Source organism: Enhydra lutris, unplaced genomic scaffold, assembly GCF_002288905.1.
Source record: "Enhydra lutris kenyoni isolate GAN:26980312 unplaced genomic scaffold, ASM228890v2 scaffoldscaffold34, whole genome shotgun sequence".
NCBI lineage: Eukaryota > Metazoa > Chordata > Mammalia > Carnivora > Mustelidae > Enhydra > Enhydra lutris.
The window spans coordinates 20,170,138-20,184,887 of NW_019154118.1; the positions used below are offsets into that span (position 1 = coordinate 20,170,138).

Genomic DNA, 14,750 nt, shown 5'->3' on the forward strand with positions numbered 1-14,750 from the left:
CACTGCTTAGAGACTAAATTGCTTGATTCACTAGCTGTTGTTTCTTTTAGAATGTGCGCCGGAGAACCATGTGTATTTTGTACCTGCCCCTGTTTCCAGCACTCCATAGAACAGTGCTCACTACGTCTTTATAGAATCAAGAATGAATGAATGCACACTCCTCTTCCTGCCCCTAGAAGCTGGACCTTCTCGCTACCTTGTCTCAAGTGTGGGGTACCTGGGACGAGCTTACTGTTTGTGGAATAGACGAATGAACGACCAGCTCTTTTCAAGCTCATTTACTCTATTATACTTAAAAAAAAAAAAAAATCACACTTGCTCATTTGTTTTGCCATCTGCAAGGACTTGCCAGCAGCGTAGTGGCAGCGGGCCCCAATGTTGTAAGAAAATTGGTAGATTCAGAGCTGACAATCTCGAGGCTAGAGACTGCTGCTAACTGCCCGGGGTTGGCTTTAACTCGGGAGGCGGCATGCTTGGGTAGGTCCTCCTGCTCACTCCCTGTGTCCGTCTTTCCTGGCCAGAGCCTGGCCACCCGCTGCCCTGATGGATCCCCTGAACCTGTCCTGGTACGATGATGATCTGGAAAGCCGGAACTGGAGCCGGCCCTTCAATGGCTCGGAAGGCAAGGCCGGCAAGCCCCACTACAACTACTACGCCATGCTGCTCACCCTGCTCATCTTCGTCATCGTCTTCGGCAACGTGCTGGTGTGCATGGCCGTGTCCCGTGAGAAGGCGCTGCAGACCACCACCAACTACCTGATCGTCAGCCTCGCGGTGGCCGACCTCCTGGTGGCCACACTCGTCATGCCCTGGGTCGTCTACCTGGAGGTAGGTCCTCCCTGGCTCCCACCGACAAGTTGCCTGGTGTCTTCTCCGCTGGCCAGGCCTCTTCCTCCACTCTGGGCTCAGTTTTTCTCCAGATAAAATGGGCTGCTAGTTCCTTAGCCATCCCAATGCCCCGTTTGAGAGTGCTTACTAAGGGCCATGCCTCGTGTCCTGTCCTCCATGTGCCACGTCTCCCATGTGGCCCTCAGAGCAGCCCTGCGAGGTCACTGCACCACGGACACCGGTTCACGGGAGGTGAGCTGGGCGGTCGGAGAAATCACTCAGCTGGCGGGTCCCAGCTGGAGCTCTGTCGGGCCCCAGGTTGGCTCGTTTGATCGTGCCGGCCATGGCGGTCATTGAGGAGGGTCCTTAAGGAAGGGGATGTTCATGCTTCCAGGCCGGAAGCTTCCGGCTCTCACTTCAAACTTCCAAAGCCAGGCTGCTGCTCTGTGTGTTCCTTATCCCTCCCTCCTCCCCCAATTTGGTCTAATGCCTGTGTCTGAGGACCCCCAGGCAGGGATGTCTGCGCCCTGTGCCACAGCCCCTTTGCTCAGGAAAGTCCCTGAGGGCTCGGCTAAGACAGAGCCCAGCTCTGTGCATCTGAACAGAGAGCAGGCAGCCCCCACTGTGGTGCAGGCACTGGGCCAGGCCTGTGCAGACACAGGCTCCACACTCATGCTAATCCTGGGAGTTGACACTGTTCTTCTCGGCTTACAGAAGAGGAAACAGAAGCTTTGAGAAGTTGCCTGTCCTCACACAGATGGCACAGCAAGGGGAGAAAGCACTAAGGGAGGAGTCCCTCACGGTGGTGGACATTTCCCAGAGCTGCCAGGCAGACATGGGAGGGTCTGGGGCCTTGGGTCCTGGATCTGCCCCTTTCTTGACCAAGGACTCTGGGGTGGAGTCTGAGAACAGACTGGCCCTTGAGGGAAGAGCCAGTGCTAAGGTCACTCAGATCGCTGGACAGGTACCCTCCTGCCTGGGCAAGAGAAGGACTTACCTCCGCCACAGAGGCAAGTCCCTGGCAGAGAGGGAAGGTTTTTCTGTTTTTAAAGGAAAACATGAGATTTTGTTTGCTTGAGCAGAGGAGACATCTAGGAGAAGAAGCTGAGTGGGGAAGAGAGGCTGGTCCAGAGTGGCCCCTCTCCCTGTCTCCCAAACAGGTTGGAACATTCAAAATGGATGTTAAGGAAGAACCCAAAGAAACAAACAGACCTAAAATCTACAGACGTCACAGGCAGGGGCTCTGCTTCCTCTGTGACTCTCATGTCTGTGAGGGCCTCTAGACTGTCCATTCACATCCTAAAGGCCTGCCCCTGAGGAGCCCTTCTTAATCCTGAGGCCGTTCCCCTCCGGCTCACTCTCAAAAGAGGGTCTTAGGCGTCAGGCCGTCTGGGAAAAATGAGGGGTGAGTGGCAGGGCGAACAACCTCTCTGTGACTCGCTTTCCTTATGCACACAAAGGGGACGATCACAGTGCCTGCTCATGGCATTGCCGGAGGTCTAAGGAGTTAATAGAGGTAAAGCGCTTAGACCGGGAGGGCACGCGTAGAGAACAGTACGTAAAAGTCAGCGTGGCAATGGCGATGAAGCGGAAGATGATGGTAGTAGGTATGCAGCACCTGTCCTCCGGGCGAGGGCCCTCCCCGTGCCCGGGCAACCAGGCCCCCTCTACCCAAAGGGAGCTGTGCTCTGCCTGCAGCTCAGCGCGTGGCTCCTGGGCTTCCGGATCGGCAAGCTCTCCCCAGACACTGTGGTTTAAGGCTGTCTTGGGGCTCCTAGGCATCTGCAAGTCCTTTGACCGGATATTTCCAAATAGCTGTTCATTATTTTGGAGGGGATGCTCAGTGTTTTCTGGGGCAGGGTGGAGAACGCTGTCTCGGAGCGCTCTGACTTTCCCATCATGTCCCTGCAAAACAAGAACTGGACCATGAGTCCTGCAAGACGTCATCTCAGCCATTTATGGTTCCCTAGAGACTGCCCCAAGTAGAGTCTCAGCCTATCCCAACATCCTGCCAGAGTGTCCTTTCGATCCATATACTCTGTCCTCTCTAGGAGACACCCTTGTCCAGAATTTTCCCCCTGGTCCCCAGGAATATTAGTGCCTCTGATGGCCCAGCACAATGGGGCATATCTAACGGGGGACCGGGAGTGCATTAGTTATTCTGCTTGGCACAGGGAAAGCGCGCTGGTTTGCAGTGAGAGGACAGGGGTCGTTTCCCAACTCTGACACTTTCCATCTGGAGACAGTCCTGGGAGAAGGGAGTCAGGATCACTTGTCCGCATTTTGGCCTCCTCACCCTGTGAGGTGAGGGTTCACCGGGTGCATTTTCCAGGTGGGCAGATGAGATTGAGAAGGGAACAGGCCCAGATTGCCTTTCTTCACTCATTCAGCAGGGACTGAGCCCTGCCGTGTCCTACATCATCCTCGGGGCATCGCCTGCCATCAGCGAAGACCCATAGGACCACTGTAGTATAGCCTGATGGTGGCGACAACAGAGCCGTCCCCACAGAGGATGTGGGAACAAGACTTGGGGGGAGGCATGTGGGGACAAGGAATTCTTGCAGGAAGAAGTGATGCTTCCAGAATAAGAATCCAGGGGATGGAGCAAAGCACTTGCATTCCCGGCCGAGGAAAAAAAAAAACAGGCAAAGCTGCAGAGCAGGGTGTGGGGGTGTCACTGGCCTTGGGTTTGGAGGGGCAGTGGCCCTATCACTAGCTTCAGAGTTTTGCTGTCACCGTCGATAGAGATGACACATCTCAGTGCCTGACACATAGTCCCTGCTTAACACAGGCTGATGATGATTAGGATTTTGCCGAGCCGTCTCATGGCTCAGCTTCATGTGGACATCGAGGTCGATAAGCGGTGTCCAAAGGCGCCGAGTCCCAGCCCTGGTGCTGTCCTAGCAAACCTGGGGGCCGGTCCTCCCTCTGCCACTAAATCACCAGGTGACCTTGGGCAAGTCCACATTCCTCTCTGACTCAAAGCTTGTACACCCCCCCTTGCGAAATAACCTCTGCTTTCGCGCTTTATGTGCGCTTGGTCATTTGTATGTAGGTGTCTACTCTCGTGACAAATTAGATGGCCCTTCCCAAGGCGGTTTACGAGAGAGCGTAGGACGTGCTCCCCTAAGAACTGTTCTCAGCCCCAAGCGTGCCACACACGTACTGAGTGTGAGTGTCGGTCCCCTCCCCGATGAGCGGGCACAGCAACCCTGTTTTGTCCGAGCGTGAGATGCCCACAGGCATCTCCACAGTGGGTGGAGGAGGCAGCCAACAATTTCTCTTGAGTCTGAGTCAGCCGCCCCCAAGACTGGAGGAAAGCCCTCCCTTCTTCTGTGCTCCAGAAAGGCCTGTGGGGGTGGGGATGGAGAGCTGCCTAATGGCAGGAACTATGCCAGTACCATTCACCATTGTACCCCAGAGTCTAGGACAGAGCCTGGCACGTAGTAAATTGCTCATAAGTTTCTCTGGCAAAGAAGGAAGGCCAGGAAGAGGGAAGGAGGGAAAAGCAGGAGGAAGAGGGCCCTGGTGTCTCAGACCTAGAGCCCCAAGGACATGGAAGCAGCACTGAAGTACTAGCCTAGGGGGGGCTGCATGGTGGAGAGTGGGCCAGGTGGGCCTGGGGCCCTCCTAGTGCCCTTAGAGGTCAGTTCTGTTTATACCCGAAGCTCTCCATCCCCATCCAGACCTGCCATCTTGGGGAGCCTTGTGCTGCCACAGGGGGAGAGGCCCTGGAGTGGGCCATGTGAGCCCAGAGAAGCCATCTGCCTGTCTTCTGGGACAAGCTGCTGAGTCTTTATGTCCCACCACAGCAGCCACAGCTCCTGTCACTGAGAGTTGAAGTGCCAATATTTGCTTTCATGCCTGGGAGCAGAACAGAAAGGGCAGCGGGGAGAATGAGCACGTCATCAGTAGCCCTGTGGCCGAGCTGAGCCAGGAGAGTGGGTCCTGCCCTGCTCCAGGCCCCGGGGGGTGGCTTTCCGGCTCCTTTTCCTCCTGTTGGTAGAGGCCCAGGCTGGCTCTCCCTGTCCTGACTCTGTGCTCAGGCCAACCTGCGGAGGAACTGTGCGTGCCTGTGTGTGTAAACAACAGGAGGTATGGGAGTGTGTGTGTGTGGGGGGGGGGGGGGGGATGCAGGATGCCCCTGCCTGCTGTTCCCACAGCTCAAGCCCCGCTTTTCTGTCCTGTGTTCTCCAGGTCTGACAAAGAGCACCACTGTCTTCCCTTTCAGAGCCATGGTCCTCACCGCTGTCTTTAACAGACACTCTCTGTGCCCTGATTCTGTGCTCTGCAGGGTGCTGCTCTGAAGGCACTGCCCCGCCCCCTTCCACCCCCCCACCCCCGCCCTGGCCCCGGGAACCTGGGCCCAGGCAGGATCAGAAGCTGAGCCGCCCAGCCTTGGGCAAGTCACTGCCCATTTCTGAGGCTCAGTTTCCCCATCAGTGGAATGGGATTGCAAGATCATCATGCAGCTGTATTGCAGGTGAAGGCTTGAAGTAGTAGCACTTGGTAGAAAGTTGCTCATCTTTCTTCTAGCCTGGTTCTTGGCACCAAGGGACCTTATGTGTCTAGGAGGAGAGGGGACTAGGGACAAGGGCCTCAGGCTCCCCCTTGCTGCCCCACTTCTGCCCCAGAACCCAGCTGGAGCCTCACAAGACCCCCACAGCTGTCCTCTGAGCCTGCGGCCTGATCTGCCCCAGGAGAGGCGAGCTATGGGGCCGAAGTTCATCTCCCCGTCTGCTGCCCACCCCTTCTGGTGCTTTGTCCCCAGGTGGTGGGCGAGTGGAAATTCAGTAGGATTCACTGTGACATCTTTGTCACTCTGGACGTCATGATGTGCACAGCAAGCATCCTGAACCTGTGTGCTATCAGCATCGACAGGTGAGCCAAGCCAGGTGGGGAGGGGGACCCAAGCCGGTCACATGTTGGGCTTCCCCAGCTCTCCTGCAGGGACAGGCTCTGCCTGTGAGGCTGTACGGCTGTGCCTGCGGGTCTGTATGTTTGTGCATACATGCTGTGGGTGTGTGCACATGTGTATGCACACACATGTGCAGGGGCCCCTGTGTCTGGCTGGGGGAGTACAGGCCGTCCAACAGACAGCGAGGCTACCAAGGATACCCAGACAGCAACTGGTAAAGACAAGAAAGCTCTTAGTTCTGGCTGCAGCCCTAGCTCTGTCACTTCCTACGGACATGACCTTGGGCAGAGTGTGCAAGTCCTCACAACTCTGCTTTGTCCAGAAATCAAGGATGCTGACACCTGTCCGGGTGGGGCTGCAGCGTCTGGGTGAATTTCACATCCAGCATGGGCCTGAGGGGGCCCAGGCCGTGCTCAGCTTGCCAAGCTATAGCCTTGGAACCTTTCACTGATTTGCACACACAGGCCACGCAGGCTCCCAGAGGCCCTGGCTCTATTCCCCTCGTGGGGTTCTCGGAACATGAGATGAGTTACACTTCGAGAGGTGCGGGGTAGAGGAGTACAAGGGACTATAAACAATTACTACTGTGCTTCTCTTCTACCCAATGGGGCTCCACTCTTGCTCTGAGGGGCCTGGCTCCCAATCCATCAGCAAACACTTCCACCTTCTGGGAGCCCAGCCCAGGTGTGGTTTCAGAGGTGCAAAGACCCAGAGCCTGTCCCCTCAGACACCCTACAATCCAAGCAGAGAGACTGGAGTAATAGATAAGAGGGCCCAGGAGTAAACGGTAGCTGGTCAGCCATGAAGCTCTGGAGGCTGTGTGAGTGGGGTCAGGAGAAAGGAGTGATGTAGAGTATCTACATCTGGGTGGGCTTCATGGAGGTGACAACCGTCAGTCCCCAAGGTGCAGGGCGTCTCTGGTGTGTACCTGCTGTGGAACAAGGGGTCCCCGGGCCTGCAGCCCAGACTCAGGGTCCCCCGGCCCACGCCCTCGCAGGTACACGGCCGTGGCCATGCCCATGCTCTACAACACTCGCTACAGCTCCAAACGCCGCGTCACCGTCATGATCGCCATCGTCTGGGTCCTGTCCTTCACCATCTCCTGCCCGCTGCTCTTCGGACTCAACAACACAGGTGAGGCTCACTTCTGTCTGCCTGGGGCTCCACTGGCCTCCGGCGCAGTACTGCCAGGAAGCTGAGCCCCTGGTGCAGACACAGGACAGAGGCCAGGCTGGGTCTCCCCGGCCAAGCCTGACTCTGAACTGTTCCTGGATGGGCCAGGGAGGAGCAGTAGCTCAGGGCAGGATGGGGTTGGGTGAGGAGTGGGGGTAAGGATTCGGGAGGCTGTCTGGCCATTTTGAGCTTTATTAAGTTGAAGCAAGTCAGACAACGGCACAAACTACATGTGTATGTGTGTATGTGTGTGTGCATGCACTGGGGGCGAGCACTGGGCTCCCCCACCCTCAGCGATGGTATCTGTGTAAGGAGGCTACAGCCCCCGGGCTGGCCAAGCCCCGTATAGCCTAAAGCACCTGGGACAGGGAAGGTAGGAACCAGCAGCAGCTAGTATGGCGCGCCTGTCCCTGCCTCTGATGCCAAGCAGGTCCTGGGCCTGCCTGCTGGCCCGGACGTAATCCTTTCTCTCACGGGGGAGGCCCGGGGGTGCGGAGCGCCTCTGCAGACCATCAGGGGCAGGACACAGTGAAGCCTTGCCATCTAAGTCTTGTGGGAATTCCAGGAAGCTGGACTAGGGCTTGATATGCTCAGCTCAATCTGGAAAGGCCCTGAGTTAGAGGGCTAGACCAGGAAGGGAACTGGGAAGCACGCTGGAGCCCAGGCGGGTTCAGCACACGGGACCAAGTTTCCCTGTCCTAGAACTGAAAGGTGGCAGACCTCCCCCAAGTAGATGGGAAGGGCGCAAAGAAGGGATTACTCTTTTAAAAGAATTTCCTTCTGTTATTTTTTCCCAACACTCCTGCTCCAAGTGGGTGTTCACGGATGGGGAAAGGAATAATGAACTAAGGAGGGAGCATTAATGGCAAAGCTTGGAAGCAGATTAGCTCTTTTGCTCAAGATTGTTTTTCAGTCTTTGGTCTACACCACGTGCTGGTGTCCATCCAGCGTTTCCAGGCGCCCGCAGATGCCCAGGCGTACTCTCTGTCCCCTTGCTGCGCTCTGTCCCACGGAGGACAGAAAGGTCTCTGGTGGCAGCGCTGTGGCCCGCGGGGCTGCTGACACCCCCTCCTTCGGCTCTCCTCCCCCCAGACCAGAACGAGTGCATAATCGCCAACCCCGCATTCGTGGTGTACTCCTCCGTCGTGTCCTTCTACGTGCCCTTCATCGTCACGCTGCTGGTCTACATCAAGATCTACATTGTCCTCCGCAGGCGTCGCAAGCGGGTCAACACAAAGCGGAGCAGCCGGGCTTTCAGGGCCAACCTGAAGGCCCCGCTCAAGGTCCTCAGAACCCCCCTCCCCTCCAGGGCCCACCCCCCACTATCACCCAGGGGGCTGGCCCATGCTCAGCTGGGGGCCGGGGACACAGGGTCACCATGACAGGCTGGAGGGTTTCCCAGCACCTGGGCAGGGCTGAGTCCACAGGTGGCGACCTCCAGGAGCTGCCTGGGAGATCTGGGTCGGAATGTACCTTCCTTGGCTCTTCTCCTTCTTTTCCCATCACTTGTCCTTTCCTCACTCTGGCCCCTCTCTCCCTGTCCTCCATCTGTGCTTCCCTCCCTCTCCTTTACCTTCCATGGTCCCTGTCCGCCCCTCCATGCACACCTCCTTCCTCCTCCCCTCCCCCTTTATTTCATTCGCTCTCACCCCTTACGTCTCGTGAGTTCTCCCCTCTGCTCGGCCCTCCCTGAGGAAGGCAGTGTGAGGGCGTCAAAAGAGCCAGAGTTGGGGGTTAGATGTATCAGGTTCAAGGCCTGGCACTCCCACCTTTTTGCTGAGTGACCTTGGGCAAGTTGCTTAACATCTCTGAGCCTCGGTTTTCTCATCTGTTAAATGGGAATCATAATGCCAACCTCTCAGCGTGGTCTTGAGGATTCACTGTGAGGGATATGACTACGCCTAGCATGTGCCCACAAAATCAGGGCCTGTTTGTCCCTCATCCTGCTCACCATCTCTCCTTGTAGTACCAACCATCAGCCTTACCTTTTCAGGCCTCTACCCTCCTACTCTGCCCTTCTGGGAGCCCCTGTGCCCAGCCTGACTAGCCCACACTGGGTGTCTGTCCCCAGCCCCTGCCCATCATGACCAGTGTACTGGCTCACTCCACAGGGCAACTACACCCACCCCGAGGACATGAAACTCTGCACCGTTATCATGAAGTCCAATGGCAGTTTCCCAGTGAACAGGCGGAGAGTGGTAAGTGCTCAGGTCAGGGACCCAGAGCCAAGTCTTTCCGCCCCGAGGGAAACCCACCTGCCAAGATTCTCGGAGATCTCACCAGCTGGTCAAAGGGAGGAGCACCTCCCAGTCTCCCCAACGTTGCTTCCGCGGGGGCCAGACTCCCCACGCACACCTCCCGGGCAGGCGTGCAGCGAGACGGCTAGGTTCTCGCAGGCACAAATAGGCACCCCCAGCCCAAGACGGTCGGGAGAGAGGACTTAGCCATAACATAATAAAAAGAAGAAGTATGGCTCTTACTATTCATTGAACACCCACCGTGTTCCTAGTAGCTCATCAAATCCTCACAGCGACCCTGAGAGGTAGGTCTTATTAGGCTTACTGATTTTAATTTTACGGAAGAGGAAACAGAGGCTCGCAGGGGGGGGGGTAACTCCCCCAAGGCAAAGCTTTTAGTTAGTGAGATCGTGCATATTTGAGCCCAGTCCTGCGAGACCCCAGAATCCACACGCCGCTCTGCCGTTCTTCCCTCTTGCCTGTACTGCGTTCCTATGGGCAGGTTCTGGGGCTGGAGGCTTAGCGTGGGGGTGGAAGGGGGCGGACGGAGCAGAACAGGCTCGGGGCTGGTGGGGAAGTGCAGCCTGTGCGTGGAGCCTAGAGATGTAGAGCAGACCCCGGGCTCTGCCCAGTGATGACGGTGGCACCAGGGTCCAAGCAGCAGGTGTCCCCTCCCCAGCTGGGCCACGGAACCCGCACAGGGCCCACACGAAGTCCAGGGCAGGTGTCTTTGGGAGGCAGGACCCCCACCATTCACCTGCACGGCAAGGACGGGACGCCAGGGAGTCACTGGATGGGATGGGTGCCCAACGGGGACTCAGGACCGGGCCTGGGACAGCAGCACAGATAAACCACCCAGGTGCAGGGTCAGGCGACACTTCAGAAGTTCAGACTGAGACCCCAAGGCAGGGAAGAGCCTGGAAAGCCATGAGTGGACCCCCAGCGGGGCCTCCAGGTCAGCCCAGCGGGAAAGATGCGGGGGGCCCAGGGGTGAGCCCTTTGGTATCCAGGTCCATCTACGAGGAACATGTGGAACCTACGTGTGAGTGCCAGTGCAGGTGCCTCGGGCCACCCTGGCAGCGAGAGCAGGCGGCCCTCTCTGCACTTAGAATGCGGGCTCCTCGAGGCGGGCACTGAGGGTCAAACAGGAGCGGAGTCCCTGTAGCCAGCTCTGTGCCCGGCACGTGGCACCCAGTGCATGGGGCTCAGTCAGTAAGAGAGACGTGCTGGGGTAGTAGGCTCCCACAAATGGTTGTGGGGTTATTAAGGTTCCCTAAAGATTGCTGTGGGACAGGGGCTGGGGATGACCCTAGAGGCAGGGACTTCTGTGGGTCCTGGGTCCTATACCCAGACCCTTCCTGCCTCCCAGTGATTGTGTTCATCGCCTTTCCAGCAGGGTGACCCTGGGGTGTGGGCAGGAGTCTAAAGGAGTATAGGGAAGGGCGAGGGGGTTCCGGTGAGTCTGGGCGTCGAATGCCTGAGAACTGGCCTGCCGTTACCCGGAGCTCTCTACCTCTGCGCAGGAGGCTGCCCGCCGAGCCCAGGAGCTGGAGATGGAGATGTTGTCCAGCACCAGCCCCCCCGAGAGGACCCGGTACAGTCCCATACCGCCCAGCCACCACCAGCTGACCCTCCCCGACCCGTCCCACCACGGCCTCCACAGCACTGCCGACAGCCCCGCCAAACCAGAGAAGAATGGGCATGCCAAAGACCACCCCAAGATTGCCAAGATCTTTGAGATCCAGTCCATGCCCAATGGCAAAACCCGGACCTCTCTCAAGACCATGAGCCGCAGGAAGCTGTCCCAGCAGAAGGAGAAGAAAGCCACCCAGATGCTCGCCATTGTTCTCGGTGAGTCAGGCCAGCCCAGCTCTGTCCAGCCATTACTGAGGAAAGGAGCCATCATGGTGGCTTCCATTACATGGCATCCCCTTCCTGACCGTGGCTGGCGGGCCATGGGACTGGCCCTTGCTCGGGTGCAGGCCACACCCAATGACATACCCTGTTAAGTAGATCGTAAAATGACGCTCATTTTACAGACGGGAAAACTGAGGTTTGGAGTAGGTGTATAATGTGACCAGGGAAGACCTATGATTTGAATTCGGGGAGTCTGACTTCAGAGTCTGTGAGCTTGACCAGTCTACCATAGTGACCCCCAGAACCTCCAGATCCTAGACACGTCCTTTCTCTCTCTGGAGTCCCCTCAGCAAGAGATAACCTCTCAGGGTTGTGGTGATGGTCACATGGTGGTGAAAGGTGGAAACATTTTGTAAAGTGCAAAGCAGGGCACACGGGTTAGGGGTTAGCAGTACGGTTTTGGGAATGCTGTTCTTGTTGAGGAATTGGGAAATTCAGTTCACTTCCGCTCACCCAAGACCCCGTGGGACCAGAGCTGTGAACAAAGAAAGGGGACCTGGGTGAGGGGGAGGCCCATCTGATGAGGTTGTGGCTGTCAGCCAGGCAAGGCTCAATAAAGGTCTCCTAGAAAATCAGTCGAAACACAAGGCTGGAATGATGTAGGTGGTTGGGGGCAGGAGGAGCTGCTGTGACTCAGCCTTCCCTGCGGCGCCCAGGGCAGCATGGGACACCTTTCCACACTCACCTTCCCCTTGGACCTCGACAGTCCTGTGACACAAGTGGGACAGGTGTTACCTCCCAGCTTTTGTGAATGTGTGCACAGGGTCATAGCAGGTTAAGGGACTGACTCTTGATCACGTGGCTGGGGGTGACAGAGGAAGGTCGGAGTTGGAGGGGTCTCGCTGCCATGCTGGGTGCCTGCGGGACATGGTGTGCTCACGGTACTGCCACACTGAGCAGCAGGTCCAGAGTCAGACAAAGCCGACAGGCGGGAGCTCAGTCTGGGTCCGAGTGTCCCCAAGCAGGAAGTAGCAAGAGGTGTCCCCTAAGGGCTGGGGGAAGGCACAGCAAGAAACTGGCCATTGGGGGACCTCAACGGACTGGAGTTCAGGTCTCAGCTTCGTCACTTGTGAGGCGGCCTTGTGTACCTCACAGAGCCTCTGGAGCCTCAGCTCCCTGTCTCTACTCCACAGGGACGCAGAGCCTGAGCGATTTGCGGATCTAACTCTCCCTTTTGTCCCTCGGGCTCAAACTGTTCGTCCCCCACAGCAATGACCAAATGCTCCACTTCCAACTGCTGAAGAAGACTTGTTCTCAGAGATGACCAGAAAGTAGAGTAGATATTTCCATTTCTACGGACTTGGGTCTGAATGTTAACCTGGTCTGAATGTTAACCTGGTGGATTTGTTTTCAAGCCATTCTCCTTCCCTGTGGGGCAGGTCTTATTATACCCATTTGATAGATGAGGAAGGTAAGGCTGAGGGAAGTCAAGTCACCTTCACTGGCAACGGGTGTCTGTGACAGCCCTAGAATCTGAGACCGGGACTCCTCCTGCGGTGCTCCTGGGCCCTGGGCCTGCGGCTCCCAATCTGGGTGCCCACAGAGCGCAGGCCTGCCCTGCCTCCCCTCCCCCCGGGCCTGGAGGCCAGTCTGACCGCCGCGCTCTCCCCCAGGCGTGTTCATCATCTGCTGGCTGCCCTTCTTCGTCACCCACATCCTGAACATCCACTGTGACTGCAGCATCCCCCCCGTCCTCTACAGCGCCTTCACGTGGCTGGGCTACGTCAACAGCGCCGTGAACCCCATCATCTACACCACCTTCAACGTCGAGTTCCGCAAGGCCTTCATGAAGATCCTGCACTGCTGACTGCGGCCGCCCGCACGGCAGCCTGCTTCCCGCCTCTCCGCCCGGCCGGCCCGCACTTGCAGGGAGCCGCGGGCAGGGCGGTGCGGGGGCGGGCGGACGGGCCTTCTCTTTGCTTGGCTCCACGCCCCTCCGTGCCCGCACGCCACACTCTGCCGGGGTCGTGCTCGGGAGCCAGGCACCGTGCCGGCCCGCGGGCTGGACCCCTGGCTTGGGGGCAGCTCACAGAGCCCCCCTCCCTCCTCGAGGCCCCCTCTCCTTGGCACCAAAGATGCAGCCGCCTTCTCTGACCTTTCTGTGGGGTCCTGGGTTGCCAGGGCGAGAGGCGCGGCCCAGAGACCATGCTTTCTGCGGGGTCTGGCTCGGTCTTCACAGGCCAATGCTGGGGCGGGCCGTGGGGAAGGATGGACAGGTCCCACGCCACAGGGCCATGCCCGGGAAGCCAGAGCTCCTGCCAAGGCCCCAGGCAACTGCAGTCCTGGGAGCCCCATGTAAATACCAGACCACAGGGTGAACCCCAGAGGGGCCCAAGCCAAAAATCTTCGCTCGCTCCCTGTCCTGCCCCACGGGAGCGTCCGGTTCCCCAGCAGTGGGGCCCGCCCCGCCCCAGCCTGCTCCAGCACCCACATGGTTTCTGTCCCTTCTGAGGGCAGGAACCCGGGTCCTGAAGGGCCCCCAGGAACGTCTGTGGGGAGGGGGGCCTCCCCCAAGCCCACTCTGCCACCTCCTGACAGACTCAGTTCACCCCTTCTCGTAGCAACTTTGGGGCCGGCCCGCAAGCCGGCAGGGAAGGTGGGCTTGGGGCCGCGTCTGGGCCTGGGCTGGGGTGCTGGAGGGTCTTCGGGGGGCTGCCTCCTGCACACTCTGCCACAAACCACCTCTCCTTTCCCTTTGCCTCTTCTCTCTCCCGTTGCCTTTCCCTTCCGCTATCTCCACCTTAGAGAAGCCCGTGGCAAGGGGACTGTGGAGTGCCGCTCGGCCTGGGCTGGCCCTGCCCTGAGGGAGGAGGGGAGGCTGCAGCTTGGGGAGCCCCCTGGGCCCAGACTCTGTAACATCACTACACATGCTCCAAATGAATAAAACTCTGACAAGAGTCACACGCGAGGCCCCCCCCGCCTGCCTTCGTCCTCCACGGCAGGTGTAGCTGGAGCCCCCGTGTCTGGGCTGGGGTCAGAGTCGGGGAGGCCTTCTGCAGCCCCCTCCAGAAAAGGGTGACCCTGACTACGGCCACCAGGCTGAACACTAGGGGAAAGGAAGAAAGGAGCTGCTCCGATGCAGACCAAGGAGAAGATGTGAGTGCCTGCGTCCCCCCTCGCCCTGTCCTTGCCTCCTGAGCAGACAAGAACGTCCTCAGCCCAGCCCCCCAGGTGGTCCCGAACCTCAACTGCCAACCAACACAGGAGCGGAGAACGTTCCCCGTGGGAATCCCGCAGCGTACCCAGGGCTGCCTTGCTCCCTGTGGTAGGGAAAACAGGTGGTTCCCTGCGTCCCACCTCCTCCTTTCCTCCTTTCCTCCTTAGCCTCTGTGGCCCACCAGCGCAGTGAAGGCTCCACAGGAAAGGTAGACTCCCGGGTGCTGGCTGTGTCTGTGCCTGCCCCTTGCCCTGACTTTGGTCACATAGCAGGACCCCCTTCCTCTGGAGCAGGCTGCGGGGGCACAGAAGCCCTGGGCGACATAGCCCGGGGCGGGGTCCTCCCTTCCCTCGGCCTCCATCACAGTCATATCTCCAAGCTTTCCAGAGCCACAAACTGGCACTGCCCTGAAAACAGAAATTTGGCTTTAAAAAATGAAATATAAGTCAACCCGGCGAAGGAGGAATATTCTCACTACCTTGAGAATAAGAGCGCTGATGACAAACAAGGTGCCGGCACC

The 14,750-nt window shown here is 58.3% G+C and overlaps 1 protein-coding gene across 2 annotated transcripts; it reads left to right on the forward strand.

The window, feature by feature from the left end:
• Positions 1-525: 525 nt before the first annotated feature.
• On the forward strand, positions 526-13,003 carry LOC111153852 (dopamine receptor D2). Of its 2 annotated transcripts, XM_022513119.1 has the most exons (7): positions 526-828; positions 5,600-5,709; positions 6,744-6,880; positions 8,012-8,202; positions 9,031-9,117; positions 10,680-11,007; positions 12,687-13,003. In XM_022513119.1, the coding sequence occupies exons 1-7, from the start codon at positions 544-546 to the stop codon at positions 12,878-12,880; spliced, it is 1,332 nt and encodes a 443-aa protein (XP_022368827.1). In that variant the 5' UTR covers positions 526-543; the 3' UTR covers positions 12,881-13,003. The 2 variants fall into 2 exon arrangements, with proteins under 2 accessions (XP_022368827.1, XP_022368826.1); XM_022513118.1 differs by lacking the exon at positions 9,031-9,117 and having other exon boundaries at positions 544-828; positions 12,687-12,880.
• Positions 13,004-14,750: the final 1,747 nt, after the last annotated feature.